This window comes from Misgurnus anguillicaudatus, chromosome 8 (genome assembly GCF_027580225.2).
Source record: "Misgurnus anguillicaudatus chromosome 8, ASM2758022v2, whole genome shotgun sequence".
Lineage (NCBI taxonomy): Eukaryota > Metazoa > Chordata > Actinopteri > Cypriniformes > Cobitidae > Misgurnus > Misgurnus anguillicaudatus.
In genome coordinates this window covers 23422590-23437977 of record NC_073344.2, presented here as the reverse complement: position 1 = coordinate 23437977, position 15388 = coordinate 23422590, and the positions used below count along the sequence as shown (strand labels likewise).

General features: G+C 36.8%; 2 protein-coding genes across 3 annotated transcripts; both read left to right on the top strand.

The window, feature by feature from the left end:
* Positions 1-980: 980 nt before the first annotated feature.
* hyal2a (hyaluronidase 2a) lies at positions 981-7893 on the top strand. Of its 2 annotated transcripts, none has more exons than XM_055212825.2 (4): positions 981-1216; positions 3418-4374; positions 4777-4866; positions 6975-7893. In XM_055212825.2, the coding sequence occupies exons 2-4, from the start codon at positions 3439-3441 to the stop codon at positions 7362-7364; spliced, it is 1416 nt and encodes a 471-aa protein (XP_055068800.2). In that variant the 5' UTR covers positions 981-1216; positions 3418-3438; the 3' UTR covers positions 7365-7893. The 2 variants fall into 2 exon arrangements, with proteins under 2 accessions (XP_055068800.2, XP_055068799.2); XM_055212824.2 differs by having other exon boundaries at positions 3415-4374.
* A 1576-nt stretch (positions 7894-9469) lies between these two features.
* Positions 9470-15143, top strand: hyal1 (hyaluronidase 1). Its single transcript, XM_055212823.2, has 4 exons — positions 9470-9602; positions 11942-12855; positions 12933-13022; positions 13681-15143. Exons 2-4 carry the CDS (start codon positions 11944-11946, stop codon positions 14110-14112), a joined length of 1434 nt encoding a protein of 477 aa, XP_055068798.2. The 5' UTR covers positions 9470-9602; positions 11942-11943; the 3' UTR covers positions 14113-15143.
* The last annotated feature ends 245 nt before the right edge of the window (positions 15144-15388 follow it).

Genomic DNA, 15388 nt, shown 5'->3' with positions numbered 1-15388 from the left:
TAACTCTTGTCCAAGACATTAGATAGCATGACTTAGTAGACATTATATCTTAACAATTTAACACAATCTTAAGCCCACTTGGCCAAAAGTTGTATTATATAAGTGTGGCAGTTATTGCTCATAATTCACAAGCTTTTTTCACCGCCCTCCATTGAAACTCCTTGGCGACTTTTGACTTAAGGGTTATTGTAGGTGTGTCTTCGAGAAGGACGGAGATTGAGAGATAATGCAGAAGCGTCGGGATGTGAGCTTGCCATTTCTGGGAGGCGGGCGGTGATGGGTGTGTGTGTACAGTTCCTCTTACATTGTTAGAACTTCCTGGCAGTGCCTAGCTGGAAAGGATGGTGATGTAAAAGTCCAAGTATGGGGAGAAAAGGAACAGGGCTGAGGAAGGAAACCGTCCTCTCTCTTTCATGAGCACACATACATTGAAAGATGATTCATTAGTCAGCAGAACACGCAGGAATTGCAACAGGATTTGAAAAATAAAGCGGACCACATCTGTTATCTTATCCATCATGTGCATCCTCACAATTAGAATTTCTAAACATTCTCAGTTTTAGTGGATATATGTTGAAATAAGAGCTATGGGTCTTTATTTATTAATTTAGATAAATATTAAAATGAATGAAAGCTTAAAAGTGTATAAAAGTCACACTAACAATATTTAAATAAAAAGCATGAATTTAAACTCATTGTATCTGAATTATTGTCTATAAAATACAGGAATACTGTACCTTTAAGTGTCAGCATGGTTGATTAAGGGGAAAATTCAAATTCTTTTTAACATATATGTGAATCAGTCATGACAACATATATTTTTGTATTAAATCAGGAAGGCATGATTTAAAAGTTACAGCTAATTTCTTGTCAAGATTTCAAAACAGTAAGTTGGAAGAATGACTTTAACATGTGATTATGGTTAAGAGGAAACCCCGCCCACAGGGGACTGTAATGAAGCCACGCCCCCGCGCACAGTATCAATGAGACGCGCCGCTTTGAAGTTGTTGAGGAGATAAAAGCGTCTCGTGATGGAGTTTAAAACAAGATTTATATTAGAGAAAACGCGACATTAAAGCTCAGATCTGTTCGTCTTTACTATTCTGAAAACTTTTGACAGAGAGGAATACTCGAGAAAAGTGAAGCGATGTTTTACGTGACAAACTCAGGATGGAGTTTCTCATCTGTGAATGAGGATTTATTTTTCATATAAAAGGTGAGTTGTTTTAATCGCATTTTTTTTTATTAAAAAGGTTTTGGTTTAAAATGTGTTTCACAGTTCTGCCCACATGACAAAATACAGTATTATACTATAGTATTTACTATAATAAACTGGAAATTTCTAGATACTAGATGTAGTGTTTTTTAACTTTACTATAGTACATATTGAAGTATATTACAGTATTTACTACAGCTTATCAATTCAATATAGGTAATACAACAGAATACTATAAAATAATACAGCCCTTTTTAACCATGTTTTTTGTTGGTAAAAGTTTAGTAACCATGTTTTTGGGGGGTATTGATTACTATTAGCAAAACCATGATTTTACTACAGTAATCATGTTTTTTTAACTGTAGTAAAACCATGGTTAATTTCGTAAAGGAGTATACAACAATTACTACAGTTTGCTCTAGTAAATACAAATGCCCATATTTTTTATGTGGGTAGCATTTAAATGGCACACCTTTATATGCACTGTAAAAATAGGCTAATAAGTTAAAAATTACTTTAATGGAAAACATCTAAACATTTTTAGTTTTTCCATCTTAAAATTTCACTTTAGTTTCACTTTTGGTGAAAAAAATATAAGTTAAATAAACTTATGTTACCAATTCAAGAAGGTTGAACCAACTCTTCACTTTTTACAGTGTGTTTTTGTTCAGATTAATTTCAGGGATATTAGCCACAAGAACTGGATTGTATTTCTCTATTTGCTATAGATCATAGATCAGTAGATGAATGAATGAATGAAGCTCTTAGTTGTATCAACTTTATGGGTCTCCATGGGTTTCCTAAAATTGTAGAGGCAAAGAAAAGGAAGTCTTAAAATAAGGCAAAAAAAAATCAAATATAATTTTAAATATATATATATATATATATATATATATATATATATATATATATATATATATATATATATATATATATAAATGGCCAAAAATATACTGAAATATATTTTGAAATATGGTTACAAATATGTATTTTTCACCAATATCTTTTGGCCATAACAGGTTTGAAAAGATTGAAGTTAAATATATTTTCAACTGCAAAAATATACTTATACTTATAATTTTATATTTTATACATACTTTTATATTTTGGCCAGGAAAAATATATTTTTTGCCATATTGGTTGTAAAATTAGAAATGTATGTGCTCATAAAAAATGCAATGTTAATATATAAAAGTTAAAACAAAAAATAAACTAATAATATTTAATTAAAGGGGACATATCACAAGACTTTTTAGGAGGTAAAATAAATATTTGGTGTCCTCATAGTACGTATGTGAAGTATTAGCTCAAAATAACATATATAATTTATTATAGCATGTTAAAGGGACACAAGGCAGCATTTTTATGTTAATAAATCATCTTTGTAAGTCGGTATATGGTTAAATGACTCATTACATGACGAATGAAGACTCTCTCGCCCCGCCCCTACCGTCTGTAGGAAGAATACCCCACTTGCAAGTTCGCTGTATCCGACCCGGTGTCTTTCAGTCTCGTATAGTCTCAGATATAGAACGCATTTACTCCCAGACACTAGGGGGAGCTAGTAGAGAAATAATACTCAGACTTGCCTTGTGTGCCTTTAAAATTGCCATTTTTTAGGTGCAAGCAAAAATGTGCAGTTTTGGGGTGTGTCCTATAAAATGCAAATGAGCTGATGAAATGCAAACACTGATCACCATGATGGTGGTTTGTTGAAATTGAAACTCAATGTGCTGTCAATATTTCTCTCTCTCTCTCTCTGTAATAAATGGAAATGCTGTGTTTGGATAGGGCAGGTTAAGGGGTGGTATTATTCTGACATCACAAGGGGAGCCAAATTTCAATGACCTATTTTTTCACATACTTAGAGAATGGTTTACCAAAACTAAGTTACTGGGTTGATATTTTTTCACATTTTTAGGTTAATAGAAGCGCTAAGGACCCAATTATAGGACTTAAACATGGAAAAGTCTTTCTACAAAATGTACATATTTTTGGCCAGATAAATGTATTTTTTGCCATTTGAGAGTAGTGTTTGTTGACATAGGTACATGAGTATTAAATGTGTCTCAAAGAATTTGATGAGAGGTCAAATTATAAAAGATTCTGAAATGTTTCTCGTTTTCATTTTGAATGAACACTTCTGCCAATGCCTTAAAATGGTCATTCTTACAGTGTATGTTTTAATGTTATTTTAGCAGAAGTGAAGCCTCTTACTGTGAATGGGAAAAGTCATGGCTTACTGGTTCCAACCTGTTTGGAAAATCTGTTTGTTGGTTCCACTGGTTCTTGATCGTCTTACTATTGGACAACATTTGAAGGCTACCAGATGGCCTCTTTACCCTCACAAGCCTTTGGTTCTTGTCTGGAATGCCCCAACAGAAGACTGCAGACCACGCTACAATGTCAATTTCCAGCTGGATCAGTTTGAGATTGTATCTTCTCCCAATGAAGGTTTCACCAAGCAGAACCTCACCATATTTTACAAAGACCAACTAGGTCTGTATCCATACTTTGAAACAGACGGTACCGCTGTCAACAATGGCCTACCACAAATGGCCAGCCTCACACAGCACCTAGAGAAGATGCCAGAGGACATTAAAAAATACATTAGTGACCCATCAGCGCAAGGTCTTGCTGTTATAGACTGGGAAGAATGGCGTCCCCAATGGATACGAAAGAAGAATATTTACAGTACTCAGTCTCGCTTCTTGGTGTCCCAGAAAAACCCAAGCTGGACTTTGGGACAGGTATCCAAAATAGCTCAACAGGAATTTGAGATGTCCAGTCGCAAATTCATGCTGGAAACTTTACGCCTGGCCAAAAGCTTACGTCCCAACCAGCTTTGGGGTTTCTACCTCTTTCCTGATTGTTACAATCACGATTACCGCAACAGTCTGGAGAACTACACGGGACGTTGCCCGGATGTGGAGGTAACTAAGAACGACCAGCTTAAATGGTTATGGACTGAAAGCACCGCCCTTTTTCCGACAATATATATGGGCTCCGTGTTGCGTTCAACGTCCTCGGGTCTCCAGTTTGTCAGAAACAGGGTGAAGGAGGGGATGAGATTGGCATCGGTTGGTGAGGGACTGGCACGTCCTGTTTTCATCTACACTCGTCCCACTTATGCCAATACATCTGAATTGCTGACTGAGGTGAGTTTAAAAGAGTTTCTGTGAATGGTTGTTTTATTGTGTGTTTATTAAGAAAGGCGAACCTTTCATTGTTTTTGAATATAAAGGAAGTTAAGGATTGCATTGTGCAACGTGAGTATGTAGTTTATCATTAACTTTTTTGTAAAACAGTCATATTCCCTGTGTGTTTTTGTGTGTGTGTCTTTGTGTATGCAAGGCAGCAGGAAGGGTGCTGGTCATTTAGGTGGTACCACCTTCAACACAATTCCTGCTTATTTCCTCAATTATTTCCTCTAATAAAGGAACAGTTCACTTAAAAATGAAAATGTTATCATTCACTCCTCCTTATGTTCCAGTTCATTGTCTTGCATTTTCTGAGAAACACAAGTTGAGCCATTCATTGACCCTCTTGTATTTGTGCAGATGGATTTGGTGTCAACCATTGGAGAAAGTGTGGCACTGGGAGCAGCTGGGATTATATTCGGGGGTGATTCCAGTTATGCCAATAGCAATGTAAGCATTTACACATCAGGTTATTGTATGTCTTACTATACAATGTGGCTTGCAAAGGAAACACAGACATGTAAGTCATTCACTTGTGATATCTCAAATCATGTAGCTTGTCCGGTTTTATTGTTTATAATATCGGACGAGGAATACATTTTCTCCTGATAGTCGTGAGTTAAAATATCCCATAAATCCTACAATAAAGGGCACATATTATGCCATTTTTTACAAGATGTGATCTAATCTGGCTGACATCTTATTCAGGCCGCTATTCATGGGCAGAGGCTTACATAAATATTTAGTTACAACGTATTGTTACTTTTAAACTAAGTTTATTGGTGCAACGGAAAAACATTTAGTAGTGCGTAAGTTGTAACTTAGTGCACATTTACGTCGTAACTAGGCTACGTTGTAACTTACGCACAGCTGGTGCAACCGGCCCCTGATCTATTAAGCGGAATTGAATTTGGAATCGGAATCGATACATTTAAGACCGCTGGAAAACAGGCCAAGTGACGTTACAATTGAGATGTACGCCCCAACATTAAATTAAGTACAATGTTGTTACAATGCTAAAAACAAAGTTGTGTCTGCTGAGTTAGCGCTATATGCTAGTTAATGCTATATGTTAGCGTTTAGCCTCAAGTTCTACTATTGATGTTACAGTTACGTTTTGCAGGTCCACAATGAAAAAAACACAAACTTAACTCTCAGAAACGTCCATTAACAATCTCCAAACAATTGATTATTCCTCAAAATCTCTATCTTCATCTGATACAGACTCAAACAGAAAGTTTGTTTGCTTTGAGAGCTACCAGCTACTGACTGACAGCCAATCAGAGCAGAGCTCCTCATTATTATTCATGACCCTTTCAAATAAGGTAATAATAGACGATTTCATTATAGAGGCAAATCCAAGGGTTGTAAATGGATATGTAAAACCGTCTCTGGATAATTTTTTGCACTTAATAAAGCAACATACATTCTATGTAGATATCAGAGAAAAAATGTACAGATTTTTTTAATGCATTCTTTGGCACCTTTAAATGCAAATGAGCTCCAGCTCCTCAATCCCTTACCAACAGACAGTGAGCGCTTTTGGCACTACAACGGCTAAAAACACATTTAGAAAAGCTTTTAGCTAAAGCTAACCAGTCAGTCAGTGGCTGTGGGCGGGCCTTTGTTTTTGTGATGTCACATTAACAAGAGAATCAAAACAGCATGTCTAATTAGTCTGCTTTGGTTTAATGGGAATTCAAAAAGAGAGAGGGGATTTTTTTCATTGTAGGGTTGTTGTTTTCACACACTGCCTAGTATATTTATGTCCAAACACCTTGCAAAAGTGGATTTTGCATAATACTGTATGTGCCATTTAATAAAAAGGACATGATCTATATAGACACCCACTTCTATTGTTTATCTATTCTAGAATTTCCAAATGAAACATTTATTAATGCTATACCATACAATACTATTTAAAATAATTTTGTTTCCATCTTTCTTGCAACAATTTTAGAAAGGCATTTTCACTCAAAAGGCTTAAAGCCTAAAAGTTACACCAAAGGTGTTCATTTGGGGGCTTTATGCAATACTTTAGTCCATATAGTGTATACAGACCAGAGATGGTAAAGAGTTGGTGGTGGATTCCTTTCATTTTGGGCAAGTATGCAACTGTGTTGTTAAGCATGGGACTGCTACAGCGATGTTCGGTAACAGCCAAAAATACCCCAAAAAGAAACCACATATTATCACCCGGGCAACTGCATAGCAACATTTTAGCAACCACCCATGGCTCACTTCTAGCAACCAGTTCCTCTATGTTCCCATAGATATAATTTATATAGATGTATTGTTACAGTTGTGATGTAAACTATGATATTGTCTTTAATCTAAAACCATATAGTTATAGTTATCATCCATGTGAATGGCCCTTTAGCACAAAAGTTGTGGGTTTGATTTCCAAGGAACACACATACTGATATAATAAAGCTTAAATGCGGTTGCTTTGGATAAAAGTGCATGTCAAATGTAAATCCTAGCATAGTGGTGATGAGTTTTACATGGATAAGCATCACGTGACAACAATCTATCACTTTTTCTTTGTTACCCTTAAGGCCAGCTGCGTCAGTCTTAACCAGTACCTGCAGGGTCCTCTTGGCAGATACCTCCTCAACGTCTCTACGGCAGCCGAGCAGTGCAGTCAATACCTGTGCCATACCCATGGTCGCTGTCTGCGCAGACGCCCGGATACGGACACGTACCTCCACCTTGACCCGCAGGCACACACAGTGGAGGGTCAGGGGAAGGAAATGCACATCATTGGAGAAATGAGCGATAAGGAACGAAGGATGATGTTGGAGAACTTTCAGTGCCAGTGTTACATCGGATATCAGGGAGAGAGATGTGATCTGGAAGACCCTCTTCAACAGCGGAGCGAAGGACATGCACTTAAAGCATTGTGGATCTACCTTCTCATCACACAGCTGCTTATAATGCTTGTCTGAGAGATTGTGACGTATTTATATTGACTCAAACATGAAAAATCTGTTTCAAACCTGTATGATTTTCTTATTCTGTGTGAAAATGACAAGATTTTGCATAATCTTGATGCTTTTGTGAGATAAAACGAAAGCGTATTGTGACACAAAATGTAAAGTTTGAATGGTTTTGTAAACAATATGATGACTTTGATATGAGGGTTAATTCTTGGGTGAATTGTTTCTTTAACTGCTGTACACCCTTAATATTGAGTTTTTTTACTTATGAAATTTATTGCTGGTCAGCAAATTCTGACATTTCACCTGAAGTTATGTGTGTGAGCTTTACAATAATAGACTATGCAAAAACCTAAATAATTTAAAGATACTTTCCTGTAGTCTTTATGTTTTGTTTTACTAAGCGATGATCAAGACTGTGAAAATGAGAAATGAGATTGTGCATTGGTGTCTGTTCTGGACGACCTAAGTTCAAACCCAGCTCGCGTGTCATTTCCTGATCATGGCTGTTTCCTGTCCTTTTCCAGAAAAAAAACAACTAAAATAAATAGAAATATGAGACCACCAAAGTTATTTATGTCCTGAAACAACATTGAGCAACTGTGGATTCTCCCTGTCTTTATTGTGGTTTCATAGACAAATTGTAAATGAAAGTGTTTCTACATGATGGTGTATGTTTTATTTAATGCACATTTGCTTTGTTCAGCACGTGTCAGTGTTTTTAAATTTTGGGGATTGTGACTGATCATATTTATATGTGAAAAACCTTAAATGCTGTTATAATCTCAGATGCTGAAACTGTGTTTATTATTGCTTTTGGTTTAGAGAAAATGATAAATGTGTATTATTTGTAATGCTTGTTCATTTCATTTTCCAAATAAAGATGTTATGTTATTATATGGGTAACGTTTGTCCTGTTCACACAGTGCACTACTGTTTGTGAAACTCTGCCTGCAAGAAGAAAAACGAACTAAAGGGGAAGAAAAGATGACATCAACGTTTACATCTGCTCAGTACAGGGAGCAGCCCAAATTACAGGGTTTTTAAACCGTAAAGTTATATTTGTTGCCTTTAATTCGCAAAGGGAAAAATTTAAGTTTACCAGTAGAAAGAGATGGATTTTTTGCTTATCTTTCAGCCTAGACAGATTTAGCTCTTATTCTGTTGTTTAGAATGCAGCTGTACAGTTTTGTTATGGCCACACCACAAATTAAATGTCACTTGCAGTTCCTCATCTCTTCATTTTAGCCCTTTAAGCAACCAAGAAATGTAAAATATCAAGAGAAGTAATTTCCATATTGCTTCTTTTCAAAGAAGTGCACTGTAAATTGCAATTATTTTAATTAGGGATGTCAAAAGATTAATCGCGATTAATCACATACAAAATAAAAGTTTGTGTTTGCATATGTGTAAAGAAACATCATTCTGTTTGATTTATAAGCTTGTCTCAACACATTTACTGCACTGTAAAATCAAATAGTATACCTTACGTTAAAAATGCTATGTTTACTTGTTTTTAACTAAAATGTTGAGTTTACTTAAAATGGCTAATTGTTGTTTAAATGTTAAAATGTATACATAATATAAAATATAACTAACTAACTAACTAACTAACTAACTAACTAACTATATATATAACTTTCCGCTACTTAACATTTTCAAAAAACATCATTCTGTTTCATTTATAAGCTTGTTCATGGGGACCTCAAAATGTCCCCACGAGGTCACACATTTATTGGTATTCCTATCTTTGGGAGGACAAACAACGTGATAATAACGTGATAATAAAATAATTACATGATAACATGAGTTTATCTTTTTATTAATATAGAATCCCACAAGGACATACGAAGAAGTATTGAATAGTCACAGTATTAACGTTAACTGACAGAAAAAAAAATACATAAAAAATATGTACATAAATGTCAATGCGTGCAAGGCTTTGTTAAGTGCTTTTTGTTTTTCTTTATTTAGTCACATTGCTATGAATAAACAAGACAATAATCTCTCACATGTGAAAATAACATATAATAATTTTGTTCAACGAAACGAAAGACGTTTAGATTTATAAAAAAATATTTATCTGCCGTAACGCGTCATGCGTAAGCTCCGCCCTAGACTCCGCCCCACTATCTTTCCTATTGGATAGAAGTGTGACTCATAGCCCAGATGATCACGAGGCAATGAGCGCTCCAAACGCTTGATATTTGATGTTTCTTTCATAAAGAGTTCCTTAAAGACCGAAAAGTAAGTACAATATATGTTCAAATGATATGAATATGCGTTTTATTTATATAAACGTTGTTTGAGGGGTTTTGGGCGTTATTGCACACAACTCTCAGTTCCTCTTTTATTTACCAAACGCGTTTTGAAATTTCCCTCACTCGTCTTCAGTAGTATATTCATAAATATATACATAACACAATCTCTGTGTTGTTTTCTGTTTACTCAAGACTCAGGTATTGTACTGTACTGTCTCTGTAGTGTAGTATAGTGATGTATGTACGTTAATGTGGTACAGAAATGAGTAAATTGTATTTATTGTGGTGCTTGCTTCCCATTACGAAAATCAACCATGGTTTTATGACACACGAACTGTCGTTAACTCTAGTATTTGTGTGATACATAAAAACCTTTAAAAACATATTAAAACACATTCAAGAGAAATAGACAAGTGCAAATATAAACAAATGTGAAGAGAAATGCATACAAATATACTTAAAAAATTAATATAAAATAAAAAGTAGTAAAACAGTAGTAAGATACAGAATGTTATTGCACATCTAGGAGCTTATAATGCCGTCCAAAGTTTGTGGTGTATTAGCCCTCAATATTAATACCCTGCTGAAAAAAAACAGCATGCCAGCAAGACCAACATATGTTGTGTTTTGGTGCTGGTTTGCAAGTGAACACCAGCTAAACCAGCATCAAACCAGCATTAGCACCAGCTAAACCAGCACCAAACTAGCACCAGCTAAACCAGCATTAGCACCAGCATCCCATGCTGGTCATACCAGCATATGTTGTGTTTTGGTGCTGGTATGCTGGTGACCACCAGCTAAACCAGCATAGACCAGCATAATTCCCATGCTGGTTTGATGCTGTTTTTTTCAGCAGGGTACTCAGACCTGAAGCTTAAAATAGTAACGATATGAGTAATGTATTGTCCTTCATTAAAGGAAAACACCACAGTTTTTCAATTTTTACTATGCTCTTACCTCAACTTAGACAAATTAATAAATACCTTTTTTTACTCAATGCGTGCACTTAATCTTTATACAGCGTGTTGTAAATGTGTTAGCATTTAGCCTAGCCCCATTCATTCCTTAGGATCCAAACATGAATCAATTTAGAAGCCACCAAACACTTCCATGTTTTACCTATTTAAAGACTGTTACATAAAACGTGGCAATTTAAGCGGATAAAAAATGAGAACTATATTGTATGAAGGAAGAGCACTTACTTTGCAGCACTTCGACCTTGGGCACAGTGAAGTGGGCGGAGTTATGATAATGAGCGTCTTCTCCTCGTGGAAGTAAACTGTTGCCTACAATCCGTGTGTAGGCCAAGAAAAGAGATTTAAGTTGGAGGCTATAATTCACGTCATCTTTTACTTGTGGGATTTGTACCATTTGCATATATGCACTAACACACAGCTACACACCAAAGAAAATGTAAAATCGTGAATCGGATAATAGTTGCTCTTTAATTAACCCTTAACAAGTATGAACTGTATGTGAACAGCGCAAAAATTGTGCCAAGTAAGGGTGGAAAAACTTGAGGTCAGAAGAAAACTGTTAATTAATTTGTGTTAATATAAAGTTTCAGGTTTACAAGACATGAATTACACTTAAGATTAACAGTACAATGTTGCAAACTTGTTCATGTTCTTATGTTTGCAACTTGATTTCATCTTTACCCTACAGTTTGTAATACCTAACCCTAACCCTAAATTTATTTTACATTTGCAATGTCACATACACTCCCACAAATTTTATGCTGTGCATGCTAAGTTTTTGGCATCATTTGACCTTCATAAATAGGTTTAACCATGATATTTGTAACACATTTTTGTAAAACAAATGTTAATCAATCCAACAACACATTTACTATGCATTTACTAAACCATTACTTTTTTTTGTAAAAGGTCAAGGTAATTCTACTATTAATCTTAATGGTACCTACATCATACATGTTCAAAATACCAAAGTACTACAGTGGTACTACTGATAATGAAAGTATACTTGATATTTTGTGGTATTACCATTCCAATTACCATGGTACACTTCGGTAAGCATTTTTATTTGCTACCTAGTAAAATGGCCTGTTAATCACGTACGTTAGTCACGTACGATTCAGGGTACAGATTTGCACACACGTACACGCACACTTTCTCTCTTAATGTAGTGTTTCTTGAAGTGGATGATTATTATGGATAATGAGTTGTTCTGCATAAACTATACCTTTGTTCCTCTCATCATTGAAATTAGACGTAGCTCAGCTTCATTTCCATTTAAATTACCTGAGCTCATGTGACATCAGGTGTGGAGCTGGATGCTTAATGATTTGGGCTCGTGTCATTGCAGGCATGTACAAGCGATGGACGTGTCCTCTGGTCTTATTAAGCATCTCTTTCCTCATTTATGGTCGTCCAGCAAACTCGTCCCTTCCACTCACGCACATTCCCTTTTCCACCATATGGAATGCACCTACGGAGCGCTGCATGTCTCAGTTCGGGGTCGACCTGGACTTGAGCGTCTTTGACGTCGTCCACAATCGGGACCAGGCGTTCATGGGGGACAACATCACCATTTTCTACTCTGATAAGTTGGGACAATATCCATACTACGATAATCACGACGAGCCAATATATGGAGGCGTTCCTCAGAACGCTAGCCTGAGCGAGCATCTCCGTAAGGGGCGTGATGATATTCAGATGGACATCCCCGATCGTGACTTTCAGGGGCTGGCTGTGATCGACTGGGAAAAGTGGAGGCCGCTTTGGAAGCGGAATTGGGACACTAAGCAAGTGTACTGGCTGGGATCCAAAGCTTTGGTGAAAGCCAAACATCCTGACTGGACTCCACAACAAATCGAAGCCAAAGCTGTTGAAGAATTTGAGGGTGCTTCGAGGGGTTTCATGGTGGAGACGTTGAAACTGGGTTTTGGGGAGCGCCCTGGAGGATTGTGGGGGTTTTATGGCTTTCCATGCTGCTACAATTATCAGTACAAGAAGAATGAAACCTACACAGGCGAATGTCCACCTTTGGAAATAATGAGGAACGATAAACTGGCTTGGCTGTGGAACGTCAGTTCGGCGCTGTATCCCGATATCTATCTCGACCTGATGCTCCAGGGCCGTGATCGGGATGTCATGCTGTACAGTCGCTATCGGGTTTTGGAAGCCATGAGGGTGAGAAAACAGGCCACCCGCAGTCCACCATCTGTGTTCCCTTACGCCAGGATTGCCTACACGTACTCAATGGAGTTTTTGTCACAGGTACTACGAGTGATGTCAACACAAGAAGTATCTCTGACTTAGGTTTGGTTATGTTAACTTAATAGTTTGTTTTTTAGGTGGATTTGGTTCACACTATCGGTGAAAGTGCAGCTCTAGGAGCAGCAGGTGTCGTGCTTTGGGGAAATAATAATTACACCAAGACAAAGGTATGATGGAAATTTTTACACACATACACAATAAGAATTGACATATACAGAGAAACTACTTTTGTGGCAACACAAGCTTGTGTTTTAGTCACAAATCTAAACTTTTTGGTGAGATTTATGCTGAAAACAAGGAAGAAAAATGTATGTTGGGTTCACACCAGACGCCTATGAGGCGTCAAATTTGCATCTACCGCGCGTAGTTGGGACGCTGGAACATTTTGAGTGTACTCGCTTCATTCACGCGTGAAAGTCGCGTCATGGGAGGTGCTTCTGCGACACCGCTCGCTTCTTGTAATCACGTCACTACTAGAGCAAGTTTCTGATTGGTTAACGCGGTGCGTTTTTATCCGCCAAAGTTAAAAATTTTCTACTCGCGCATTTCCAGCGGCAACGCTCAATTCGCACCATTCGTGCGAACTAGACGTGCGAATGAGGCGGAATTGCGTTTACTGTGGCGCGAATGAGGCGTTTAGCGCGACAAACGCAATTTCTCCAGACGCACATAAAGACGTCTTTACATTTTCTTAAAATTGAAATCACTCGCGCTTGACGCCTACTGCGGCTGGTGTGAACGCAGCATTACAGTTTTTGCTTTTTATTTCACATATGCAAACAAACATTACAAATGTATGTGACCTTCATGTTGACCCTCTATTAGGAAACCTGTGAAGAGATTCGGCATTACATGGACGACACGTTAGGCCGTTATATTGTGAATGTGACGAAGGCAGCGTTTCTCTGCAGCCGGGCGATCTGCTCGTTCCAAGGCCGATGTGTCAGGCGGGACCCGAGCGTCAGGGCCTACCTGCATCTCGACCCGTCTGTTTGGTCCATCGTTCACAGAGCCCAGATGCCAGGGTTCGTTACGGAGGGTCCGACTTTTGTGGCTTACAGAAGGGTGACGATGGTCCAGGAGGACGACAGTTTTTTTGCAGCCAAGTTCAAATGTCAGTGTTTCCCTGGATGGGAAGGTGAACAATGCCAGAACCCAGCGTCTGTAAAGTTTTATACACGGCAGACGCTCAGGACTGCATTAAATCTCATGGATGGTAAGGTTGTTGGGTTAAACACCACAGCGAATAGTCCATGAAACATAACCATTGTGGACTTGAATACAGGCACTGGTCACTTTATTTGGCTTTTATTAGGAAGATTTACCTAGAAAACATTAAAAGGACTGATTGAACTATACTATAAAGAAGTGCATTGCCACTTTGGACTTTGAGCAAGATGCTTAACCTCAATTTAATTCAGTTACTATCTTTAACAAGCTTACAGTAAGTTGCTTTGGATAATAATGTCTGCTACATAGTTGCTTTCATGTTTAATGCACTTTAAAATTTGATCAGTTTGTAAAAATTAAGATGCAGTTTATTGTCATACAATGAGTTCATGTCTGTTAGCTTTAAATGCATTTATATTATGGGGTGGTTTTACAGACAGGGCTTATCTTAGTCCCAGACTAAAATGCATGTTTGAATTTAAAACCGCCTTGCACTGACTTATCTAAATATATATCAGTGCCATTGTTTTGTCTCCAGACACACACCAGTATTGTATTTTATAAGGTATGTTTGTAAAACTATTTAAATGTCCTTATATATCTAAAGCCTAGTCCTGAATTAATATAAACCCTGTATGAGAAACCGCCCCTATATGTTAGTGTACATCTATGCATTAATACATTTTAAGAAGTAATTTTTTGCTGGAAAACAAACCAAAAATATTGTTTACTCATCTTTGTCTTTAATGTTGTATCAAAATGTTTGTCCAATAAAATGCTCTGTGTCTTTTCCCTAACACTTTAAAAATATTATTAAATATTGTTTTAATATATAATTTGATTTTATAATTAAGCATGTTAATGTAACGTAAAATAATGCAAAAAAACACAAAATGCATTGAATGCTCTGTAAGTTGCCTTGGATAAAAGCGTCTGCGAAATGCATAAATGTAAATGCGTAAATGTGATATGTCACCCCTCTCAACTTCAATTTTAAGATGAATCATTTGCATGAAAATGTAGATAACAGAATAAATTGTGATTGGAATATAAATAAAATAAGGAATATTTTGAATGGATGTATATGTGTCTGAAGTACTCTGTGTCCTCTAGATGGCAGTAGTTGAACACTTTAAAGTGCCAGCATGACAGTCACTTCAACACACTAACAATCTGAGAGGACGACGAGAATGAAAGACATTTAATATATTAATGGACCGCGTTTGATCATGACATAAAAAATGACTAATGTCACGAACATGTTTGCATGAAGGATTTAATTGAATGCTTGAATCACTCATAAGTTAACTGGGGTTAGTTATCACGTTTTATTTAAATTAATTTCAGTTTTTTTTTAATGTTT